Here is a 25,000-nt window from a genome sequence, read left to right on the forward strand (position 1 = left end):
ACACATGCACATGCCCCAAGCAGACAGGCTCCTGCACACATTGGACTGCAGCAATACTTTTTATTGAAGCATTCCTGTACTTTTAGGACGGGCCCTGCGTACATAAACACAATGGCCCTGAACAATAAATAGGGAAGAGCGTTGTTTCCCCCGAATGAACCCTGGAAACATTTAGTTTAGCGTTATGAACTTTCGACATTAAGTCAACGGATTAGGAAGACGTCAACCACAAACAGATGTAACAGTGAAGACCCTGTTCCACCTTTTGTTTTGCCCTCGGCAGGCATCAAACAAGACGCGAGTTAATTATGTGATTACGCAAGTTTGGGCCTCGCTCGCTGCTGACTCAGCGCTGGGTTTCATTCTTATATTGAGCTCACACAGACAATTAACGGGATCAAACTCTGAGCCCAAAAGATATTCAGGAAAAACAATAAGACAATGAAAAATGTGTGTAGTATCGCGCCGCCATAAAAAGAGATGTCAGCGGGCTATTCATTAACCGCTTCACGCAGACACGCCGTCTTAGAGAAATTACAGGGACAAACGCTGGCAGCAAAGTCCATAACACTGAGAAATAACCCCCTGCACGACAAGGGAAATTATAAGTCTTCCAAATAGACGGCTCTCTTTTTTCTTTTTCTTTTTGACGGCGTGATATAATTGTTATCGGCACGAGGAATGCGCTCGACTTGGGATTCGGAGCGTGTTGCGGTGAGGGTGTTATTATTGTGATATTATCACGACGCTGCTCTGCAACGTCGTCTCGATAGAGAGATGACTCTTCTTCACCTCGACATGGAGCGCTGACCAGGTAGGTACAGCAGCAGGTGCTGCTGGGAGAAGAAGCAGTGAGTCAGTGAGTCAGGATGAGGACAGCTGCGTGTACGCGTATATTAAACCGGGCAGTCATTCTATAGAATGGGATCCCTTTAAGTGAGTCTATTTGGATCCGTGTGCGCGCTGCAGTTCCCAAAGCTCTCAGGTATCCAGTGCACCTAGAATCTGGCCGGAGTCACGTCCATAAAGGCAGCCTTTGTCCACCGCAGGGAACAGATAACCATTTGTGCCTGCCCTAGTGTGTGTGTGTGTGTGTGTGTGTGTGGCTGTATGTTTGTGTATTGTGTCTACGTGTGTGTGTGTGTGTGTGTGTGTACATGCGTGCGTGTGTGTCTGTATTGTATCTACAAGTTTGTGTGTGTGTGTGTGTGTGTGTGTGTGGATATGGACGTGTGTGTATTATATCTACAAGTGTGTGTGTGTACATGCGTGCGTGTGTGTCTGTATTGTATCTACAAGTTTGTGTGTGTGTGTGGATATGGACGTGTGTGTATTATATCTACAAGTGTGTGTGTGTGCGTGCTTGTGCGTCCGTGTGCGTGCGCATGCGTGTGTGTGCGTGCGTGCGCGTGCCTGTACACCTGCACATGCAATGTTGGCGCGGCGGCGGCGGGCGGTGGAGGGTGGAGGGTGGAGGGTGGAGGGTGGAGGGTGCGTGCCGGGCCTGTGAGGTGGGGTGTGGAGGCTGTGGTGTGCAGCGGCCGCAGCGGGGCTGGCGGGGCTGGCGGGGCGCTGACATTCTGCGTTACCTGGTGTTTAACTTCAGCCAGGAGGATTATGTGCACAGGAAGCAGCTAGAGGAGGAGGCAGAGCCTGGCCTGTCTCCGGTGGGGCTGCTGCTGCTTCTTCTTCTTCTTCTTCTTCTTTAAACAGCATGTCAGGTTTTTCACGGCAAACGCCAGCGCTGCTGCCTCTCACTCTGTCACTTTTCTCAAAAAAAAAGTCGATCTACCTGCTGGCCTGTTAAACAAACCGAGGAAAGACAAGAGTGGAATGAGTGTAGAGCACAGGTGTGCTCTCGCTCGCTCTCTCTCTCTCTCTCTCTCTCTCTCTCTCTCTCTCTGTTGAAGTGTGTATTTATTTAGCCGTGCTCCCTGTGTGTGTGTGTGTGTGTGTGTGTGTGTGTGTGTGTGTGTGTGTGTGTGTGTGTGTGTGTGTGTGTGTGTGTGTGTGTGTGTGTGTGTGTGTGTGTGTGTTCGGGGGGGGGGGCAGGATGGAGATAGATATATAAATACAGGGACTAGGAGCCGTCTGTGGCTCAGCCTTTAATTAGAGCAGGAAGACACAGCTCAGCTCAGGAGACACACTACGCCAGACGTGTGTGTGCGTGTGTGTGTGTGTGTGTGTGCACATCTGTGCGGGTGTGCACGGTGGTTGAGTTTATGAACACTAACAGGGGTGTCACGTGCACGTGCCGAATGTGTTCATGTTTGAGTCGTCAGCTCAGTTTTAAAAATTGGTGTCACGTTAAAAGAAGGATTCATGTGTTAGCGTGTGTTAGCGTGGTTCCAGTGTTAGCGTGTGTTAGCGTGGTTCCAGTGTTAGTGTGGTTCCAGTGTCAGCGTGGTTCCTGTGTTAGCGTGTGTTAGCGTGGTTCCAGTGTTAGCGTGGTTCCAGTGTTAGCGTGGTTCCAGTGTTAGCGTGGTTCCAGTGTTAGCGTGGTTCCAGTGTTAGCGTGGTTCCAGTGTTAGCGTGATTCCAGTGTTAGCGTGTGTTAGCGTGGTTCCAGTGTTAGCGTGTGTTAGCGTGGTTCCAGTGTTAGCGTGGTTCCAGTGTTAGCGTGGTTCCTGTGTTAGCGTGGTTCCAGTGTTAGCGTGGTTCCAGTGTTAGCGTGGTTCCAGTGTTAGCGTGGTTCCAGTGTTAGCGTGTGTTAGCGTGGTTCCAGTGTTAGCGTGGTTCCAGTGTTAGCGTGGTTCCAGTGTTAGCGTGGTTCCAGTGTTAGCGTGGTTCCAGTGTTAGCGTGTGTTAGCGTGGTTCCAGTGTTAGCGTGGTTCCAGTGTTAGCGTGGTTCCTGTGTTAGCGTGGTTCCAGTGTTAGCGTGGTTCCAGTGTTAGCGTGGTTCCAGTGTTAGCGTGTGTTAGCGTGGTTCCAGTGTTAGCGTGGTTCCAGTGTTAGCGTGTGTTAGCGTGGTTCCAGTGTTAGCGTGGTTCCAGTGTTAGCGTGGTTCCAGTGTTAGCGTGGTTCCAGTGTTAGCGTGTGTTAGCGTGGTTCCAGTGTTAGCGTGGTTCCAGTGTTAGCGTGGTTCCAGTGTTAGCGTGGTTCCAGTGTTAGCGTGGTTCCAGTGTTAGAGTGGTTCCAGTGTTAGCGTGGTTCCAGTGTTAGCGTGGTTCCAGTGTTAGCGTGGTTCCAGTGTTAGCGTGTGTTAGCGTGGTTCCAGTGTTAGCGTGGTTCCAGTGTTAGCGTGGTTCCAGTGTTAGCGTGGTTCCAGTGTTAGCGTGGTTCCAGTGTTAGCGTGGTTCCAGTGTTAGCGTGTGTTAGCGTGGTTCCAGTGTTAGCGTGGTTCCAGTGTTAGCGTGGTTCCAGTGTTAGCGTGGTTCCAGTGTTAGCGTGTGTTAGCGTGGTTCCAGTGTCAGCGTGGTTCCTGTGTTAGCGTGGTTCCAGTGTTAGCGTGGTTCCTGTGTTAGCGTGGTTCCTGTGTTAGCGTGTGTTAGCGTGGTTCCTGTGTTAGCGTGGTTCCTGTGTTAGCGTGGTTCCAGTGTTAGTGTGTGTTAGCGTGGTTCCAGTGTTAGCGTGGTTCCTGTGTTAGCGTGGTTCCAGTGTCAGCGTGGTTCCTGTGTTAGCGTGGTTCCAGTGTTAGCGTGGTTCCTGTGTTAGCGTGGTTCCTGTGTTAGCGTGTGTTAGCGTGGTTCCTGTGTTAGCGTGTGTTAGCGTGGTTCCTGTGTTAGCGTGTGTTAGCGTGGTTCCTGTGTTAGCGTGGTTCCTGTGTTAGCGTGGTTCCAGTGTTAGCGTGTGTTAGCGTGGTTCCTGTGTTAGCGTGGTTCCTGTGTTAGCGTGGTTCCAGTGTTAGCGTGTGTTAGCGTGGTTCCTGTGTTAGCGTGTGTTAGCGTGGTTCCTGTGTTAGCGTGGTTCCAGTGTTAGCGTGTGTTAGCGTGGTTCCTGTGTTAGCGTGTGTTAGCGTGGTTCCAGTGTTAGCGTGGTTCCTGTGTTAGCGTGGTTCCTGTGTTAGCGTGTGTTAGCGTGGTTCCTGTGTTAGCGTGGTTCCAGTGTTAGCGTGTGTTAGCGTGGTTCCTGTGTTAGCGTGGTTCCAGTGTTAGCGTGTGTTAGCGTGGTTCCTGTGTTAGCGTGTGTTAGTGTGGTTCCAGTGTTAGCGTGTGTTAGCGTGGTTCCTGTGTTAGCGTGTGTTAGCGTGGTTCCAGTGTTAGCGTGGTTCCAGTGTTAGCGTGGTTCCAGTGTTAGCGTGGTTCCAGTGTCAGCGTGGTTCCAGTGTTAGCGTGGTTCCTGTGTTAGCGTGTGTTAGCGTGGTTCTAGTGTTAGCGTGGTTCCTGTGTTAGCGTGGTTCCAGTGTTAGCGTGGTTCCTGTGTTAGCGTGTGTTAGCGTGGTTCCAGTGTTAGCGTGTGTTAGCGTGGTTCCAGTGTTAGCGTGGTTCCAGTGTTAGCGTGTGTTAGCGTGGTTCCAGTGTTAGCGTGGTTCCTGTGTTAGCGTGTGTTAGCGTGGTTCCAGTGTTAGCGTGGTTCCAGTGTTAGCGTGGTTCCAGTGTTAGCGTGGTTCCAGTGTTAGCGTGGTTCCAGTGTTAGCGTGGTTCCAGTGTTAGCGTGGTTCCAGTGTTAGCGTGGTTCCAGTGTTAGCGTGTGTGAGCGTGGTTCCAGTGTTAGCGTGGTTCCAGTGTTAGCGTGGTTCCTGTGTTAGCGTGGTTCCAGTGTCAGCGTGGTTCCAGTGTTAGCGTGGTTCCTGTGTTAGCGTGGTTCCAGTGTTAGCGTGGTTCCAGTGTTAGCGTGTGTTAGCGTGGTTCCTGTGTTAGCGTGTGTTAGCGTGGTTCCAGTGTTAGCGTGGTTCCTGTGTTAGCGTGTGTTAGCGTGGTTCCAGTGTTAGCGTGGTTCCAGTGTTAGCGTGGTTCCAGTGTTAGCGTGGTTCCAGTGTTAGCGTGGTTCCAGTGTTAGCGTGGTTCCAGTGTTAGCGTGGTTCCAGTGTTAGCGTGGTTCCAGTGTTAGCGTGTGTGAGCGTGGTTCCAGTGTTAGCGTGGTTCCAGTGTTAGCGTGGTTCCTGTGTTAGCGTGGTTCCAGTGTCAGCGTGGTTCCAGTGTTAGCGTGGTTCCTGTGTTAGCGTGGTTCCAGTGTTAGCGTGGTTCCAGTGTTAGCGTGTGTTAGCGTGGTTCCTGTGTTAGCGTGTGTTAGCGTGGTTCCAGTGTTAGCGTGGTTCCAGTGTTAGCGTGTGTTAGCGTGGTTCCTGTGTTAGCGTGGTTCCTGTGTTAGCGTGGTTCCAGTGTTAGCGTGGTTCCTGTGTTAGCGTGGTTCCAGTGTTAGCGTGTGTTAGCGTGGTTCCAGTGTTAGCGTGGTTCCTGTGTTAGCGTGGTTCCAGTGTTAGCGTGTGTTAGCGTGGTTCCAGTGTTAGCGTGGTTCCTGTGTTAGCGTGGTTCCTGTGTTAGCGTGGTTCCAGTGTTAGCGTGGTTCCTGTGTTAGCGTGGTTCCAGTGTTAGCGTGTGTTAGCGTGGTTCCAGTGTTAGCGTGGTTCCTGTGTTAGCGTGGTTCCTGTGTTAGCGTGGTTCCAGTGTTAGCGTGGTTCCTGTACTGTGTAACGTGGTTCCAGTGTTAGCGTGGTTCCTGTACTGTGTAGCGTGGTTCCAGTGTTTGCGTGGTTCCTGTACTGTGTCAGCGTGGTTCCTGTACTGTGTAACGTGGTTCCTGTACTGTGTAACGTGGTTCCTGTGTCAGCGTGGTTCCTGTACTGTGTAACGTGGTTCCTGTGTGTGTAACGTGGTTCCTGTGTCAGCGTGGTTCCTGTGTGTGTAGCGTGGTTCCTGTACTGTGTCAGCGTGGTTCCTGTACTGTGTAACGTGGTTCCAGTGTTTGCGTGGTTCCTGTACACCGCAGCCTATAGTATATTAACAATGGGTCCTCTGTTCTGTTTAACTGGTTGCTACTGTGCAACACTTGAACAGGTCCAGGGAATCCTCTGGTGACACTAAGCCAAGCTGCTAAGACCGGGTTCTGTCCAGTCGCCCGTATCAAATTGCCAGATAAGTGGCCTGCTGCTGTAATGGCAAAAAGAAACATGGAGGCAGCTATAGCTTTATCCCCATCTGGAACATTCCAGTCGGTCATGATCCTCGTGTGTAAGCTGTGGGGAGTCTGAGCCAACAACGTATTTCCCTCCTCCACCTAAAACTAGAAAAGTATTCCTGGACATTACGGGACATACTACTGACGCACTGGTCTATTGACAAACGGGGGTTTACATTCTGAACACATTTGAGCATTTACACGCCGACGTTGTAATGTTCCAGTTTGAGAATAATTTGATAAACAAGAAACAAGGTGCATTCAGGGTAAGAAAGGTATTAAAACAGGAGACTATTTATTGCCGTTTCTCAATACCAAGTACGCGGACTACGTACTCGCGGACTTGGAAGTACGTACTTGGCAAGTCCGGACTTTCAAGTACAGACTTCCGAGAACGCGAGTACGCACTCTGCGACTGGAACAGCAGCGGACTCGATGATGCATCCTGGGATATTTAACGGTCCCAAGTCCACACGAGTCACCTCCGATGCGTCCTCGGTGGAACGGCCTCATCGAGAACGCATCGAGAACACACACGGGTTTTACGACAGTACTCGCGTTCTCGCGTACTTGGAATTGGAACAGTGCTTGGGGCCACCACTGATGACGTTTACCGAGAACACAAGTACACGAGTACACACGAGAACGCGAATTGAGAAACGGCTTAAGTCTGCTTGAAACGACATCCTGTACACGCTCTCCTCTCACCGTGCGTTCCCGTCTCACCGTGTCTCTCCCTCCCAGCAGCACCCATGACTTCCTTCGGCCATGCTACCCGGGTATGGACTCGCCCCTCTTCTTCCTGACTTCCAGCGCCACGTCAACGCCTTCCACCGCCGAGTGGAGGACCCCGGAGCCATGTGGATCCCGGGCTCCGGCGACGCCCAGGCCCTGGGCGAGGGCCGCGACGGCAGGCCCCTGTGTGTGCGGCCGTGCCACCAGAAGCACGTGGCCGTGTGCCGGCAGGAGACGCTGGCCTTCATCGAGCTGCAGCAGCCGCTGACCGCCAGGCTCCACGGCCCCCCCCCGGGCGGCGCCCGGCCCGGCGGGGAGACGCAGGACACCGCCCCCCTCTCCACCGCCCCGCTGGCCCCCCCCCTCTCCACCGCCCCGCTGGCCCCCCCCCTCTCCACCGCCCCGCTGGCCCCCCTCTCCACCGCCCCGCTGGCCCCCCTCTCCACCGCCCTGGCCCCCCCCCTCTCCGCCCCCCTGGCCCCCCTCTCCACTGCCCTGGCCCCCCCCCTCTCCGCCCCGCTGGCCCCCCTCTCCACCGCCCTGGCCCCCCTCTCCACCCCCCTGGCCCCCCTCAACGGACTCAAACGCTCCCTGCTGGATCTCCGGAGCACCGTGGGCTCCACGCCTCCGGAGTGCGGAGACGAGCTCAACGGGCGCGCCGGTGGCGCCGTCGTCATCACAGAGACGTCGACGGACGACGAGAGAGAGACGGAGCGGCCGCCGGCTGTGACCCGGGGGGGGTGCCGCCGCCCCCTGCAGACGGCCCTCAGCCTGCCCCTGCCGGTCCCGCTGGCCTCCTCCCTCGGCACGGGGCCCGGCGGTGGGCCCCGTGCAGAGGGGCGTCTGACCCCCTCCTCCCCCGCCCACCCCGCCTCGGCCCCCGAGGGCTCCGGCTGCCAGAGCCCGGAGTCGAGTCAGCCCCAGAGACGGCTGTCACAGGGCTCCCTGAGGGAGAAGAGCATCCGTGAGTTCTGAGCATCCATGATCCGTTAGGACAGAAGATATGTACGCATCGCCTTCACAGGAATGACAAACATGAGCCACCCCGAGGCGGCGGTGATGTCCCGGCTGGTTACATCGTCAGGGTACTTACTTACACTTAACTCTTACACGCAACACCTAACACCTAACACACGTGTCGCTCTCTCTTTTCTTCCAGGGCGAAAGATGCGCGTTTATTCACCAGACAGCACAAGCGACGAGTCTCTGGGCAGCCCGGTGGACGGGGACTACATCTTCCCAGGGACCTTTCGTTGCTTTCTAGAGGAGGACCCGAGTGAAGCCTCTCCTCCGCCGGAGACAGGAAGCCGTCACCGTCCTCCTCCTCCTCCGCGGCCCGAGGCTGCTGTGGACGCCCCCGCCCCCCCCCGCCGCTCCGCCGACGGCCCGGACGCCTTCGACGCGCCGGACGAGCCCCTTCACATCACGGAGGAGGAGGACCCGGATCCGGCGGGCTCCCTGGAGGGCTGCGGGCCGGCGGAGGGCGCGTTGACCCCCCCCACCGCGGGGCGGAACTCTTTGCCCCCGTCGCGCCAGGTGGACCACGAGCACCGGCGCTTCTCGGCGTCGGAGCTCATCTCCAGACTGCAGCTGTCCCAGAGGAAGGGCTCCTTCGCCCTGAAGCTGGGGAAGTCTCTGTCTGCCCGGGTCGCCTCCAGGGACAGACAGAGCCCCGGCTGCTGCCCCCCCCCCCCCGCCGCCCCACCCAGACCGTAAGTAGCTGTTGGGAGGCAGGGCAGGAAGTCAAACCCAAGTGACATAACTCTAGACCCCCCCCCCCAGGATGCAGCTACAAGCCGAGTAACCCGTTATCTTTCACTCACTCACTCATTTGGCGTTACCGTGTCATTTTCATTCATCCGAAGCGGGCTGTACTCGGGCAGGGGTGGACGCAGTCCCTCCGTTTTCTTTTAAGTAAATGTTTTCCGTCGCTCTTTTAATTCAGACGTGTCACTAGCTATGGAAGTCATTCCGATTGTCAGTGATGCTGGAGCACAGAAAACTGCTTAAAATCTCTCTGAGGGCGCACTCACACTGGGCAAAGTGTCCCAGTACCGTAACTCCAGTACGATTGCCCCCCACCCCCCACTGTGCCGCTGGCCTGTGCTCACACTAGGCAACGGTTGCCTCTTTTCTCTGTTGTCATCCAGCTCAGGTGTCGGCTCACTAGCATGTGTACCGTGGCCTGAGCACACCTCTCCTGTGACGTGTACTGAGGCCACGGAGCTGAGCTGTACTACTGGAGTACGGACGGCGCGCTCACACTAACGCCAAACCATCTAGACTCTAGGGGGCAGACGTACCCGGGTACAGACGGCCCGGTGTGAGCGCGCCCTGAGAATGAAAGTCGGAGTAAATATGAATACTTTTGTCCACGTGCCTTCACCTTGACCCCCTCTCTCTGTGGGCCTGTCTCCAGCCAAGAGCACCGCGAGGCAGCGCAGCCCGGGGGGCCCCGGCGACAGCGCTCCTCAGGGGCCCGTGGGGGCCCCGCCCTCCCCGGCCAACGCGGACCCCGGCATGCTGCTGCAGCGCTGGAGCACCAAGCTGGGGTGGGTCACGTGCAAAGGGCAAACCAGTGGAAGCACGAATCACCGTCTGTAAAACATGGGAACGGTGCATCTGATTCGGTGTTTTTTTTTCTCCCTCTACAGCACGACGATTCCCAACAGGATGCGAAAGAAGTCCATCGAGGAGGACTTGGGCACGCCGTCCACGGTGGCCAGCTCCAAGCGCTTATCGCGGTTCCTGCCGAGCTGTACGTCACACGAGCCGTCGCACTCACACTCCCCAACGCTCGCCTTCCAGCGTCCTTTCCTCGTTCAGCTCCTGACCGTCGCTGTTGTCTGTCTGTCTGTCTGTCTGTCTGTCTGTCTGTCTGTCTGTCGCCGCCCCTCCTCCTCCAGCCATCCTGTACCAGGAGTACAGCGACGTGGCCATCAACCGGGAGATCCAGAGGCAGCAGGGGAAGGAGCCGGGCCCTGAGGAGGAGCTGAAGGGAGAGGGGTCGGACGGCTGCCCGTCTCCCTCCAACCTGTCTCCCTCCAGCTCCTTCCGCTCGTCGCGGGGCTCCGCCTTCGCCCTGTGGCAGGACATCCCCGACGTCCGCACCAGCGGCCAGCTGGACAACTTCAGCAACGAGGAGAGGAAACTGCAAGAGGTGAACGCTCAAGGGACGTTCAAAGGACAAATTCGTTTTTTAGTTTGATTCATTTGCCCTGTGGCCCAAGGATGGCCGTGATATGTTCATGCGTTAACTAACTTTCATTTCGGTTGCGTGTCACATTTCACAGGATTCAGGGTTCAGCTCCTTTCTCACAACTAGACCCTGAACATCTCAATCTTTTTTTTTTAAGATTTATTTTTTAGCTTTATTATAGAGAGAGACAGAGACATGCAGTAAATGACCCAGGTCGGATTCGATCCTGGGTCTCTGCGATTAGGACCGTGCCTAATATATGGTACGCGTCTTAGCCCGTCTTGCGCCACCGGGGCGCCCCCCCCCCCTAACATCCCAATCTTTATTCAAAAACCCCAATTCTTTCTTTTTTCATTTCCTTTTTGAACGCAGGCCAAGTTTGAGCTGGTGACGTCGGAGGCGTCGTACATCCGCAGTCTGAGCATCGCGGTGGACCACTTCATGACGTCCCCGGAGCTGGCCGAGTGCCTGGGCGTGCAGGACAAGCAGTGGCTCTTCTCCAAGCTGCCCGAAGTCAAAGATGTCAGTGAGAGGTGAAGTGAACGCGACGGCCGCCGCTGTGTTGTGACGCTGTGGTCGCCCTCCCTCTCGACCTCTCTCCTCTTCACAGAGGTCGCCGGGAATGTTTTTTTTAGCATTTCATTGAAGCCATTGAAGGAGTTGTCGATAAGATTTAGTCACTACAGTTTGGTTCTCATTTGATCCAAACGGCATCGCCATCCGTCAGCTGTTAGGAGGTGAAATGAGGCTGTGAGAATACCTGTTGAGGGGAAGGGTGCAAAGTTTATGTTCTTGCTAGGGCTGGGCGATTAATCGAATTTCGATTTCGATTTCAAACGATCACCAAACTAATATAATCGAGTTGAAACTGTTGCAGAACAGCTGGATTCATATCTGGACTTTATTTTCTATTTGACCATTCTGTGTATATTTTTAAGGGGAAATTTCGAAGTTCTCATTTACAAAGTGTTTTTTTTGGAGAGAAATTATGAATAAATGCATCATGTTTTCAAAATAATCGTTTGAATAATCGAGATTTCAATATTGACCAAAATAATCATGATTATGATTTTTTTGTCCATAATCGAGCAGCCCTAGTTCTTTACTCTCTTCTGCTCTACAACGCTCAGATCTCACCTGCAGCCCCGATGAACGTCTTCCACTTGTTGTTCTCTGATGTGTGTACGACATTACCACCGTTGTCTACCACTGTATTGTGTTCTGTATTCATATGAGGACTTCTGGTCCAATTGTATTGTTGTATTTTATTGTATTATATATATATATATATACACATATATATATTTCTTTTCTTTTTACTATTTGTTTTTATTTATTGACATTGTACAGCACTTTGGTCAGTGTATGCTGTGTGTAAATGTGCTTACTTACTTACTTACTTACTTACTTACTTACTTACTTACTTACTTACTTACTGTCTTACTTACTGTCCCCCACGCGTCCTGATCCTCCGTCCCTCCCTCCAGGTTCCTGCAGGCCCTGGAGCGGCGCCTGGAGCAGGACATCCTGCGCTTCGACGTGTGCGACATCGTGCTGGACCACGGCCCGGCGCTGCGCCGGGTCTACCTGCCCTACGTCACCAACCAGGCCTACCAGGAGCAGACCTACCAGCGGCTGCTGTAAGCCGGGCCTCCCCGTGTGCACCGTGACGACACAAACACCTGGTCTATAGTCCGCGTTCGTAAAAGCCGCTGTACACGTTGTGTGTACACGCTCACACGTTGTGTGTACACGCTCACACGCAGATCAGCCCCGTACCCGCGGTGTCGCCATGGCCGTCCTTCGGAGGAGACGTAAAACCGAGGTCCCGACTCACTGAGGTCATAAAAGATCCCAGGGCACTTATCACAAAAGAGTAGGGGACCCCCCCGGTGTCCTGGGTCAGACTGACCAATCAGGCTCATTCAACCTGACCCCTAATCACCCCCGCTGTATGATTGGCTGATTCATTAACTCCCTCACTCTCCACCTCCAGCTGGTGTGTGGTGAGCGTTCTGCCGCCGACTGGCTGCCGTGCATCACCCAGTGGGTGCTACACACACCGGTGGTGGTTAGTGAGGTCCTCCCCTTCACTGTAAAGCGCTTTGAGTGTCTAGAAAAGCGCTTTATAAATTCAATTAATTATGGACGTCTGTCTCGCTCTCAGGCGGTCTGCGAGGACTGAGGGCTGGTTTTCGGGCTGGTTTTTCGATCACGATTACAGTCTGGTTGCGTTTACCAGGACAAGATTCAAATGTAATCACAGGCCACCCAGACACTATTTGCCTTTGGCTAGTGTCTCCCTTTATGCGCCAGTGTTTAGTTTTAAATGTTCTCTTTTTCTGCATTTCTTAATTTATTTGAACTGTAGTCCTTTTTGTTTTTGTGCCTTCCTGTATTTACTAATTGCACTTTATTGTGAAGCACTTTGGTGCGGCTAAGCCGTCTGTAAATGCGCTATATAAATAAATTGACATTGACACATTGACTATTTAACTCTACTCCTAAAAGGCAGTGAACGCAGAGTCCATCACCCATCTACAGATGAGGATAAGTGTTGTCATAACAACATCACATAACAACACGGACGTGTCAATCTATTTTCAATCCGTTTTATTTATAAAGCCCAGTTTGAACAGCAGACGACTCAGGGCTTTGTATGGGCAACGGCAGAGAGATCATTACAATAAATAAATGCAGAATATATGTGCATGTACATGTTTATGTCATTATTTTATGGAAATTACAAGGACCGCCCAACATTAGTATGGATTCCATTTAACAATTATCTGTAATCTACGATCATTATATAACACGTTCTTATCTCCTGTGGCTTCCTCCCCCAGGCTGGAGAACGCTCGCTTCCCGGGAATCTTGGCCCGTCTGGAGGAGGACGCGGTGTGCCAGAGGCTGCCTCTCACCTCCTTCCTCATCCTGCCCTTCCAGAGGATCACACGCCTCAAGATGCTGGTGGAGGTACGCAGCCTCAGCGAGAGGCCTCAGGCCTCAGTGAGCCTCAAGGAGCCTCAAGGAGCCTCAGTGAGCCTCAAGGAGCCTCAGGGAGCCTCAAGGAGCCTCAAGGAGCCTCAGTGAGCCTCAAGGAGCCTCAGTGAGCCTCAGTGAGCCTCAGGGAGCCTCAAGGAGCCTCAGTGAGCCTCAAGGAGCCTCAAGGAGCCTCAGTGTCAGCCCTCCGCCCTCACGCTGGGGGGCGGGGCTCTGATCCAGGCCCAGCTCTGATCCAGGCCGGGCCCCTGCTGCCAAATCTGTTTTTTTAGGTTCAGGTCCAGGATTTTTTTTAACCCTTTTTCTTCTTCTGAGGAGGAGGTAGCTGGAAAAGGCTTGATGATTAACTAGATAGGGATGTCAACGATTATATATATATACAAAAAGAAAAAAAAAGAAGAAAATCTTTGTATGCATTTGCTTACTTCTAATTTATTTTTAAAACGATTTATATATAAATATAAAAAGTTTAAAGTTTATCCAAACATATTTTTCCAGAATATTCTAAAGAGGACGACTCCGGGCTCTAGAGACGAGGACACGGCCACGAAAGCTTTCAACGAGCTGAAGAAGGTATCGCCGCACACACAATAACGACAGTCATCTGAATAATCATTCAAGAATACGTTAGCCGTCACTGGACACACACTGATATCAGAGCTTATACTGTACTTAGTATCTGATATGTTATTCAATGAAACTAAAAAAAATCTAATCTTATTTCATCTTATTCCGAAGATCATCAAGGAGTGCAATTGCAGCGTGCAGTCGATGAAGCGGATGGAGGAACTCATTCACCTCAACAAGAAAATCCATTTCGAGAGCAAGGTGTGAAGTGTTTTGGTTTTGGGCGGTGTAGCGTCTTTGTCTCTGGTCGGCGTCGCCGCCTGTGCAGACGTGTTGCTGACGAAGCAGCGGGGGCCGTCCTAACCTAACCTCCTAACCTCCTAACCGGGACGCGCTCTCCTCTCTCTGCCCTCCGGACAGATCTTCCCTCTCATCTCCCAGTCCCGCTGGCTGGTGAAGCACGGGGAGCTGCTGGAGGTGGACACCCACACCATGAGCATCTCAGGCTCCAAGCTGAAGCTGCCCACCAAGCCCGTGTACCTGCACCTCTTCAACGACTGTCTGCTGCTCTCCAGACGCAAGGAGTGAGTACACACAGAGAGAGAGACGGACAGACAGACAGACGGGGGGAGAGAGAGGGGGAGAGAGAGAGAGAGAGAGACGGACAGACAGACAGACGGGGAGAGAGACAGACAGACGGGGAGAGGGGGGGGAGAGAGGGGGGAGAGAGAGGGGAGAGAGAGAGAGAGAGAGAGAGAGAGAGAGAGAGAGAGAGAGAGAGAGAGAGAGAGAGACAGAGACAGAGACAGAGAGAGAGAGAGAGAGAGAGAGAGAGAGAGAGAGAGAGAGAGACAGACAGACAGACAGACAGACAGACAGACAGACAGACAGACAGACAGACAGACAGACAGACAGACAGACAGACAGACAGACAGACAGACAGACAGACAGACAGACAGACAGACAGACAGACAGACAGACAGACAGACAGACAGACAGACAGAGTTTGAAAAGGGTTTCTGGATGAATCTGTTATTATTTGTATTATTAGAAATTAGATGATCAGGGTTTTTATGTATAAATTCAGACATTTTATTTGTTATAATATTAATTACTTAATGTATTCATTCATATATTTATTTATTCATGTAATCATTTATTTGTTAATTTTGTTTAGAGGCACATTGTCCTGTGAAGAAAATAACCATAACTGTGACACTGCATGTCACAGCTCCCCCTGGTGTTCACTGTGTGTCACAGCGCCCCCCTGGTGTTCACTGCATGTCACAGCGCCCCCTGTTGTTTCACTGCGTGTCACAGCGCCCCCTGGTGTCCACTGCGTGTCACAGCTCCCCCTGCTCCTCTGCTCCCCTCTCCGCAGCACGTGGAAGTTCGTGGTGTTTGTCCACGCCAAGATAGGAGAGCTGAAAGTGAAGGACCTCAGCCAGAAGCTGCAGGGCATCTCCGGCTTCATCTTCCACCTGCAGCTGTGCGGGGGGCAGCAGCCCAAGCACCAGATCCTGCTCAAGGCTCTCACGGAGTGAGTTTGAACTGCACTCTGGTTGCCCCCAGAAAAGTCGGCCACTTTTAAACGGTGACAGATGTGTTCAGAGCACAAAGGGAGCTTTGAGAGCTTCTCAAAGGTCCCGATTGGTCCCGATCTCCGAAGGTGTTTCGTCATCGACTTCGTCTTCATCCCGATGCTCACCCCTGTGTAGCGACGAAGAACCCAAGAAACCAATTCCTCCGAAATTGGCTGCAATGATAAGACAAGCTCATTCATTTCAAACCAGATAACGTGATGAAGAAGTGTTGCTCTGCGTTGTTGCTGTCGTGTCCACTAGCAGCCCCTAGTGGCTGGAGGTGTAGCTACACTACATCGCTATGTCCTTTTTCTGATGGTTTAAACAAAGAACGACGTTTTAATCTGTCACACTAACCCCATCATTGACGGACATCCTACGGTCTGATTCCAGTGATTCATCTCCGCTGTGTTCCCCCCCCCCCCGTCGTGTCCTGTGGTGCGGCTGAATCTTTAAAGATTAATTTTTTGCATTTTTCAGCTTTATTATAGAGAGAGACAGAGAGGAAAGTGTGGAAGACAGAGGGGAGGACATGCAGTAAATGACCCAGGTCGGATTCGATCCTGGGTCTCTGCGATTAGGACTATATATGGTATGCGCCACCGGGGCGCCCAACGCGGCTGAATCTTTAACCAGTGGCTCTCTCTCTCCCGTTGCGGTCATGTGACCCCAGGAGCGGGAAGCAGAGGTGGATCACAGCCATGTTCCCATCCCACCCCCTGGAGGACAAGGAGCAGGCCTGTGAGAACGAAGGTCAGTGGGGGTCCGAACGAAGGTCGCCCCCCCCCCCCCCCCCCCGTGTCCGTCAGTGTTGTGCATGAACTGAACTAGTTCAAAAGAACTAGTTCATTGAACAAGTTCATTTTTCTGCTTAACATATTATGTTACGTTCAGTTCAAAGTTCATAGAAAAATGAACTTGAACTTTAATTAGTTCAAGTTCTTTAGTTAAAAATATTGTTTTTTAACTAAAGAACTTGAACTTGAAAATATTATTTTTAACTAAAGAACTTGAACTTGAACTAGTTCAGATTTTGTGACGTTCTGAATTGACGCTTAGGTCCAGATGATGTGTTTATTAAATAGAGTTACTGCCTTAGTTGTGATGAATGAAACAATGTGTACAAATAATATCCACGACAATCTGAGATCGTAGTGATGGACAGCAGGTAATGGAGAGGATTCATTTTAAAAGATAAGCACAGAATACTCACTCCAACTGTTTTTCTTCTAAAAGTTTCTAAAAAAAACAGTCAATGAACTGAACTTGAACTAGTTCACGTGAAGTGTGAACTTGCACAACGCTGGTGTCCGTTGACCCCCCCGGTCTCCCCCCCTCCCCCCCCCCCTGCAGACCTGTCCCAGGTCCAGTGCATCCGGAGCTACCAGGGCCAGGAGCACGACGAGCTGACGCTGGAGAAGGCCGACGTGCTGCAGGCCACCAACATCACGGGAGACGGTGAGGCTCAGCTCAGTCCAGCGTGCAGCAGTTCACTTCACGGACCATGAAACAAATGTACATTTAAAAAAAAACATAAACATTTTTAACTTCTTACGGATTTTAAATGTACATTTGTTTTTGGGTGACGTTTAAAATTGTATGCGATTGAACATTTTTTAATTCTCACAAAAAAAATCTTATTTTGGCCAAATTGTGATATCTTACCTAACCTAAGTGAGTGCCTTAGGTTAAGAGTGCCTTTTACATCCCATCACCACTATCTGCTTCAGTCATCTGTTAGACTTGAGGCATTTCTTACACTAAATACAAGATGAACCTGAAAATATGACTGAGGCCATTGTGCTATGAGGCTAACGCTATGTACAAAAGTAACCATTGCAAACAGAACAGAGCGTGCTAGAGAGTGCTAGAGAGTTCTAGAGAGTGCTAGAGAGTGCTAGAGAGTTCTAGAGAGTGCTAGAGAGTGCTAGAGAGTTCTAGAGAGTTCTAGAGAGTGCTAGAGAGTGCTAGAGAGTTCTAGAGAGTGCTAGAGAGTTCTAGAGAGTGCTAGAGAGTGCTAGAGAGTTCTAGAGAGTGCTAGAGAGTTCTAGAGAGTTCTAGAGAGTGCTAGAGAGTGCTAGAGAGTTCTAGAGAGTGCTACAGAGTGCTAGAGCGTGCTACAGAGTGCTAGAGAGTTCTAGAGAGTGCTACAGAGTGCTAGAGAGTGCTAGAGAGTGCTACAGAGTGCTAGAGAGTGCTAGAGAGTGCTAGAGCGTGCTAGAGAGTGATACAGAGTGCTAGAGAGTGCTACAGAGTGCTAGAGCGTGCTAACAGCATCTGTGGGGGGGCTGGTTCTTCCCCAGGCTGGGTGGAGGGGATCCGTCTGTCCGATGGGGAACGGGGCTGGTTCCCCAAAACGTACGTGGAGGAAATCACGAGCCGCAGCGCACGTCTGCGCAACCTCCGAGAGAACATCCGCATCAAGTGTGTCACGCAGAAACTGCAGGGGGGTCAGTAGGGGGCCGGCGGCGCGGTGGAGGGGGGGGGGGGCGGCGGCGGGGGGGGGAGGGGGCGGGCTGGAGGCCTGTGGGCCGCCGCCGCCTGCGGTCGCCTGACCCCTGGTTCACGACACCGTCGACAGGAGGCCCTGGTGTCCCTGGTGCAGGTGCTAAACCAAGAGAGCAGAGGTATTTTTTTCTATCTTTGCGGTTTTGGTTATCGTGTATTTGTGTCGCTCTGATTCGACTTTTTCTTGCACACTGGCTGTGAATGAACTCCCGATACAGACGTAATTATGACACTGTTTTTGACTTGCTCTAGTACACATATTACGAGACACTATAAGCCAGCCTGTCTGTCGAAGAAGTCCCTTCGATGTCTTTGTTCATGCTGGCAATGATTGCGTTTCTTTTTTTTTAGAGAAATCGGATTCAGAACATTTTGTGAAAAAAAAAAAAGTCCATCTTCAAAATTGGCCCCAAAAAAAGTTAAATTGCTTTAACTTCAGTTATCTGCACTGCATTCGTTTTTGTAACATCACACAGCAATTTGGCACTAGGAAGCACCACTGTTGCTGAGTCCCACGACTCAACCAGATGTGTCCTCATATGCTGCAAAGATTCTCAACTGTGAGTGATCCCATCATTCTGATCTTCCTAGATTACTTCAATCATTCATTTTTAGACCACACAACGCACTGAAGCGGCCTGCAAGTTCCCGATGAAATTATCCCTGGCGATTTCCCCGATTCTCTAATCCCAGGTGGTCCCCAAGTTGGACGCTTTTGGCACAAGGCATATTGTTCTGAACGATTCATAATCGTCATTAGTATGAAAGCTATATTCCAACGGCACATGTTTATAAATCCATTCCCTTCCTATAAGCTGTTTGTTCTAATTTAATGGTTTTGCTTTTGCAGCATGTGTATTTATACTCCAATAGCTGGGTCGTATCTATGGAGAAGAGGAGTTTACATCCTTTAGATGTAGCCTACGTACTACTACGCCAAATGTATAAAGAAGAGAAAAATGCCTCCATAGCTTTTTGATGGTTATTTATATCAGCATACATTTTAATACAAAATCAATAACAATTACATTTCTATCATACACTGTCTTTGTACTGTATTGCAAAACACTGTACATCTTGATGAAATAAACAAAAGTATTTTCTCTTTATTTTGTGTTTGGTCTGATTGGTTCATTGAACACACATTGAATGGAATAAAAAAAACTACAAACTCATTTTAGAGTTTTGTTCTCAAATACTAAAGGCTAACAACTGCTCCATTCTAGATGTTGTGTAAACACTTAAGATACAGAATAGGATTCTTGTCTGTTTTCTCGAAACATGAGAAAAGTCGTACGGTTAACGTCATCTCCTCATACGGAAATAAATGCATCTTCTTCACCTCGTTAGACGAACCCCTTTCACCCAGCGGCCCTCTGGGTCAGCTGGGAGAGTAAACCTTCGCTCTAGTCTAGAGTCTGGGGGGGGGAAACCACGACAACTCAACTGGGGACGTGGTGGGGAGACGGAATGCAGAACTAACAGCAACACACTGAGTTGTCATGGTCTCCAAAATAAACCACCCAACCAACCAATATGGCCGCTAGGTGAAACAGGTCCCTTACAACCCTGAGAGTTCCTGAGCGTTTCTCCAGCGGGGGCTTGGAGCGCGCGTCCTCCTCCAGAGACTTCCTCCTGCTAGAACACGCGGCTGCTGTGCATGCCGTTGTCCACGGGCGTTCCTCTGGGGTGGTGCCAGCGGTGGTCGGCCTTGACCATCACGTCTGGACACGTCTTGTTGTTGTGGTTCCTGGGGAGCTGGGGCAGCAGTGGAAGAGGGCCCTTGTAGCGGTGAGACCCCCACTCTGGGCTGGCCTTCTTTGGCTGGGGTGGGATCACAGAATACAGACCATGGGGATCACGATCTAGATCATGAGTACTGTTGTTGTTGTTGTGGCCTCTGGTAGGTTTACAACGTCAATTCGTGACAAAGTAAAACAGCAGCGATGAAATCATTTCAAGAATGCCCGGGGCAAGAGTAGGATACGCTAGAGGGATTTTACGTAATGCACTTTGTAAGTATATCATTGTAAGTAGGATGGGGTTGATCTACCCACTTCTCAACGGATCAAACACTTATATACATATACGTGTATATGTTATAAGTGTTATAAGTATATGTATATATCTTATATACATATACTTATAAACACATATACATAAATGAAGGCTTAACTGCTAAACTGATTAACTCCAATCATCACCACCAACCACCAACAGCTGGATTAGCTCGTCAGTGGGACGAGCTAATCCAGCTGTTCAAACAAAGCATCGGGAACGCCGCCGTACCGCTTTGAGGAGGAACAGCCAGGTGTGGAGGTCCTGGAGACACGTGCACGACATCTGCAAGGGCTCCAGCAGCTCCCCTGCAAACCACCAACAGCCTGTCATCATCATCATCACCTCCTCCCCTCACACCTTCTGCACTCCGCCCCGCTCCGCGTCATCAGGTGCTCAGCCCACCGCCCCCAACAAACACCAACCAACCGGCCAATCACAACGCCGCGTCGGGCCCCGGTGGGCCGGACCCCGTGGTCGGTGGTCGGCTGCTGGCGGAGGACGTTTCTCGTGGGCTAACATGTGGACTAACATGTCGGCTAACTTCTGTCAACGGTCTAATGGTGCCTTCTATTTGTCTCGTAATCGCGACTTGCAGCTCGGGTGTGACGTCACATCCGTCTCGTAAAACGAGTGACCTCCGTGTTTTTCCTTCTATTTGGCAACACAACAAGACGAGTCGGAGCTCTGCTTTCTGCTCAAGAATCGGCGTTGTTGTCATAGCAACATGGAGCGTCTCTAGCCAATTTCAGCGGCACAAGCTACAAAATATGCGGTATTTAACACATAATAAGACTGTAACGACATGCCTGTAGGTAACAGTATACAGTGCTATGTGTACGACTTCTTCATTTGGTTACAACAAAAACACAAGTGCTTAAAATAGTAGAAAACCACAATGTTTACTACATGTGATGCTCGGAGTAGCCGTCTTTGTTACTGAACTCGGGGTCCTCTGAGTTCAGACGAGTTGACGAGTCGTTTTTCCGACCTCGGGGGGGCGTGCTATTTGCAACTTCCGGTTCGTAACTCGGAAATCCGACTCGCAGATCGAGTCGGGTGGACAAATAGAAGGCACCATAAAGCTGGGTGGCCGTGGTTGTGGGTCTAGAGAGTTCAACCTGTTGTTGTTCAGACTGGGTGGTAGCGTGCATCTTTGACTTTTATATATATATATATATTTTTTATATGTATATTGTGTTAGGTATGTATTATTCTCAGATTGTTCACTCAATACTTATTTACAGTTGTGTTTTGTTTCCATGTATTATTTTCAACTGTATTCCACTTCCTCCATCACACCCACCGACATACCAGGAGAATGTGTGTGTGAAGACGTTAACATTAATCGTTAGTCTACTTCAGGTTCAGAACGCGGTCGAGGAGGTTACCTTTCAACTCAAACTCCAGCCGCCCCGTGATGACGGAGCGGTCCACCACCTGGACGGTGCGTCTGGCCACCCTGCCCTGTCAGGACACACCAGGTCAGGGTCGTCTACGGCTCAAATGGTAAACGGTCCTCATTTATATAAAGCGCTTTTATCCAAAGAGCTTCACAGTGTTGACTGACATTCACCCGTTCATTCACGCACACATTCACACACCGACGGCGGAGTCGACCACGCAGGGCGACAGCAGCCAGCGGGTCAGGGAGCAGTCAGGGTGAGGGCGTCTCGCTCAGGGACACCTCCACACTCCGCTAGGAGGAGGAGGAGCCGGGGATCGAACCAGCAACCTTGTGGTTACCAGCCGACCCGCTCTACCTGCTGAGCTACCTCAAATCTCTGGGTTGTTGATGAATAGGTCTGAACGGCTGGAATAGTTCCAGATGCCGTTTGTCTTTGGATGGTGACTAGTTGGTGGTAGTTTAGTACTGTTGTGTTCTGTTGTGTACCTTTCATATACAATAGTCTCACAAATCAGACTTAGTTTAAGTTTCTCTTCGGCGGAAAACATATCCGTAAGGAAACAGGAAACTAGACGTAACTCCGCCCCTTGCGGTTTCTGGTTTCCGGCCCAGGCTATGTCCCGCCTCCCCCCCAGAGTTTCTGCCTCTGTGTACTACCCAGTACTGGACTGTGTACAGGACTGCAGGCTCCCGGGTTACCTCATACGTAATGGAGATCCTGTTGTTGTCCACCGACAGCAGCAGCACGTCTAGTGGGTAGAGAACCATAAGCCTCTCTGTGACGCCCTGCAGGGCCAGAGAGACGCGTTAGTCACGGTGAGCCTGACTCACAGGATCACATGCAGACGTCTGGCTGTTGTTCTCCTAGGCCCGTCTCTGAACCAACCGCTCACCTGTACTTAACAACAGCCGCTCGGTGACAAGGCACTCGGAACCCAAGCTGCTGTCAATGCATTGATTATGAACACCTGTATTAATAGTATAATAAATCATGTAATGTTGTGGTTTGGCCCTTCAAAACCTCTAAATGTTGACTTGATTTGGATTCATCGTGAAATATCCGATGTGATAGGAATAGTTACCTGTCTGTGTGTGTTCATAATGAAGAAATCTGTGGTGACCTGTCTGTGTGTGTTCATGATACAGACATGCGTTGCTACCTGTCTGTGTGTGTTCATGATGCAGACATGCGTTGCTACCTGTCTGTGTGTGTTCATGATGCAGACATGCGTTGCTACCTGTCTGTGTGTGTTCATGATACAGACATGCGTTGCTACCTGTCTGTGTGTTCATGATGCAGACATGTGTTGCTACCTGTCTGTGTGTGTTCATAATACAGACATGCGTTGCTACCTGTCTGTGTGTGTTCATGATACGGACGGTGGATATGAAGGCTGGATCTCCCATGCGGTGGACGGGCGTTCCCTCCCAGCCGCGGATCACCGCTTGGAGTAAGAACTTCTTCAACTGCTCTCTTTTCCAAAGCTCATCGCAGGGTAACTGTAGGGCGGACGAGAGGAGAAACCGTCAAGCTGCCTCACTGTGGACAGGAGGCTGGAGGCTGCGGTGAGCTGAGGTAGACGTCTATCAAACATAACAATTACAGCGAATGCCGTCAAAAGTTCAAATTCCAAAGTGATGCCTTTCGGACGCTCTTGCTTTGTCCAGCAAGCGGCCGGCAAAACTAAACAATTCCTTTTATGATGATCCCTGAACCTTACATCTGAACCAGACTGCAAGAATACGCAGCACATGTTTTTTTTATTTGTACTTGATAATCGACGCAAACAATTAATAGATGGATGGATGGATGGATTATCGCGATTTGAATGGACTGCTCTGTGAATGGTTTAAACGTGGCGGTGTTACCAGGTAGGACAGCGGGCCGTGGGCGGGGGGGAGTGGGCGGGGCGTGGACTCCAGGTGGTCCATCCAGGTGCGTACCTCCGCTGCGCTGGGGCAGATGAACACCTTGGGGTCCACCATCGCACCTGAAAGTACGACGGAAATAACACGACGTCTGAACGGGCCTGGACCGTGGTGGGGTTATAACATGAACTTGCAGTTGTTAACAATGAATAATACACGTTGTATTTATAAGGAGCTTTCCACTCAACATATCTGATCTGTTCTGTACAACAACAATCATATCTGATTGTTCTGTACAGGGCTACAATAGAACACGCAGGCACAGCTAAAACAGTAAAACACGAACTAGAAACCAACTGAAACTAAATGTAACTAAATGCCTTCCTTTATACACAAGTAGGTATTTAGGCTGCTGGTCTGGTGGTGGCGACTTACTGCTGACTTCAAAGCCGTCTACTGAGGGTGAGGAGTCAGAGTCCCACGACAGAGGTCGGAAGGTCAGGCCGGAGAGTGGAAGGATGCCCTGCAACACCATGGAGAGAACATCCAGTTTGGTTTGTTTCCACCGTGGACAGAAGCCTATATCGAGTTCTCCTGGTTACTAAATAGATCGTAGATCATATATATATATACATATATATATATATATATTGTTTGGTCTGTCTTCTGTCACCATTGTCTGACTGCCAGCAATGATTATAGTGCAATGCACGTTTACTCAAATGTTTGATCCTCTGTGATCAAAGGTAAACCCTGCTGCTGTGTTAAACGGAATAAAGAGAAACAGGAACCTCATAGACGAAGTCCTTCTGGAGGTGATCCACGGAGAGGATCAACAGGTGGAAGGAGAACAGCACCAGGAAGTGTTCACTCCTCTCCTAGTGGAGCAGAGAGGAGACGGGAGGAGGAGAGAGGAGCAGAGAGGAGCAGAGAGGAGGAGAGAGGAGACGTGAGGAGCAGAGAGGAGCAGATGAGGAGCAGAGAGGAGACGTGAGGAGGAGAGAGGAGCAGATGAGGAGCAGAGAGGAGACGTGAGGAGCAGAGAGGAGCAGAGAGGAGCAGATGAGGAGACGGGAGGAGGAGAGAGGAGCAGAGAGGAGCAGAGAGGAGACGGGAGGAGGAGAGAGGAGCAGAGAGGAGGAGAGAGGAGCAGAGAGGAGGAGAGAGGAGCAGATGAGGAGGCAGAGAGGAGCAGAGAGGAGGAGAGAGGAGCAGAGAGGAGCAGATGAGGAGGCAGAGAGGAGCAGAGAGGAGGAGAGAGGAGCAGAGAGGAGCAGAGAGGAGCAGATGAGGAGCAGAGAGGAGCAGAGAGGAGCAGATGAGGAGACGGGAGGAGGAGAGAGCATTCAGCACAAAGTCAAGTAACACCCCAACGAGTAAAACATGGATTCAACTTGAGACAACATGAAGGAAGCGACTCCCTTGACGATGTAGGAAACGCTCTGGGTGGTTTAACACTTCTCGATTCTAGACCGGTTTTAATGGGGGGGCGCGATTTTTGACGGGGGGTGGGGTTGGCTCGTTTGGGGGGGCCACAGGGGGGGCCGGACTCAGAGTTACGGGGGCACTGGCCCCCCCTGGCCCCCCCCTAGAACCCCCACTGACACTACCGGAGTGTTAAACCGACCATGAACCGACCGTGAGTTGAGCAAAATGACAAGCTTTTCATTTGTCTTCTTGGCTGTAACACCAGAAGCTGATCCTGCAAACTCCACACACACAATGTCTCCACGTTATTTGACCGCAGGCATCTTGCACCTAAAGTGTGTGTTCTGCCTTGGTAAACACAATAAGAGAATAGACGGTCCCAAGGTGTGTGTGTGTGTGTGTGTGTGTGTGTGTGTGTGTGTGTGTGTGAGACCAAATGTAGGATGGTTTCACATCGTTTGGAGAACTCAATGAAACCAACCATTCAGCACATAAAAGTTTGATGTCAAACGTTAAATTATGTATTTTAACGCAGCACTCATCATTCAATTCATGACATGTTAGTTAATTACCAGTTGGGTTGTG

General features: G+C 51.0%; 4 protein-coding genes across 5 annotated transcripts in view; 3 read left to right on the plus strand and 1 right to left on the minus strand.

Annotated features, from left to right (window-relative positions):
- ano11 (anoctamin 11) overlaps window positions 1–6,130 on the plus strand; it is a gene marked incomplete at its 3' end in the record, with an annotated part of 17,097 nt that extends 10,967 nt beyond the window's left edge. Inside the window, exons 16-18 of the mRNA XM_084473596.1 lie at window positions 970–985; window positions 5,612–5,726; window positions 6,092–6,130. Coding sequence (XP_084329722.1) covers window positions 970–985; window positions 5,612–5,726; window positions 6,092–6,130 — 170 coding nt within the window. The remainder of the gene's footprint in view (window positions 1–969; window positions 986–5,611; window positions 5,727–6,091) is intronic.
- Window positions 1–25,000, plus strand: part of LOC311353795 (uncharacterized protein) — a gene marked incomplete at both ends in the record, with an annotated part of 125,423 nt that overhangs the window by 63,604 nt on the left and 36,819 nt on the right. The window lies entirely within an intron of this gene.
- On the plus strand, window positions 6,811–17,602 carry arhgef19 (Rho guanine nucleotide exchange factor (GEF) 19; the record flags this gene model as incomplete). The annotated part of the gene is made up of 16 exons (XM_084473597.1): window positions 6,811–7,137; window positions 7,342–7,756; window positions 7,952–8,504; window positions 9,219–9,344; window positions 9,447–9,550; window positions 9,699–9,952; window positions 10,364–10,524; window positions 11,479–11,631; window positions 12,838–12,967; window positions 13,493–13,567; window positions 13,733–13,822; window positions 13,982–14,145; window positions 14,943–15,101; window positions 15,818–15,897; window positions 16,498–16,602; window positions 17,448–17,602. Exons 1-16 carry the CDS (start codon window positions 6,826–6,828, stop codon window positions 17,600–17,602), a joined length of 3,036 nt encoding a protein of 1,011 aa, XP_084329723.1. The 5' UTR covers window positions 6,811–6,825.
- The window catches only part of LOC311353990 (pleckstrin homology domain-containing family N member 1), a 10,427-nt gene continuing 4,147 nt past the window's right edge, over window positions 18,721–25,000 (minus strand). The window contains exons 4-11 of one of the 2 annotated variants that reach the window (XM_084473772.1): window positions 23,779–23,865; window positions 23,423–23,510; window positions 22,988–23,109; window positions 22,472–22,618; window positions 21,818–21,904; window positions 21,102–21,177; window positions 19,942–20,018; window positions 18,721–19,476 (exon numbers count right to left, since the gene is read on the minus strand). In XM_084473772.1, coding sequence (XP_084329898.1) covers window positions 19,291–19,476; window positions 19,942–20,018; window positions 21,102–21,177; window positions 21,818–21,904; window positions 22,472–22,618; window positions 22,988–23,109; window positions 23,423–23,510; window positions 23,779–23,865 — 870 coding nt within the window. In that variant the 3' untranslated portion in view covers window positions 18,721–19,290. The remainder of the gene's footprint in view (window positions 19,477–19,941; window positions 20,019–21,101; window positions 21,178–21,817; window positions 21,905–22,471; window positions 22,619–22,987; window positions 23,110–23,422; window positions 23,511–23,778; window positions 23,866–25,000) is intronic. The other variant, XM_084473773.1, reaches the window with a different exon arrangement.

This window comes from Micromesistius poutassou, assembly GCF_964030765.1.
Source record: "Micromesistius poutassou genome assembly, chromosome: 10".
Lineage (NCBI taxonomy): Eukaryota > Metazoa > Chordata > Actinopteri > Gadiformes > Gadidae > Micromesistius > Micromesistius poutassou.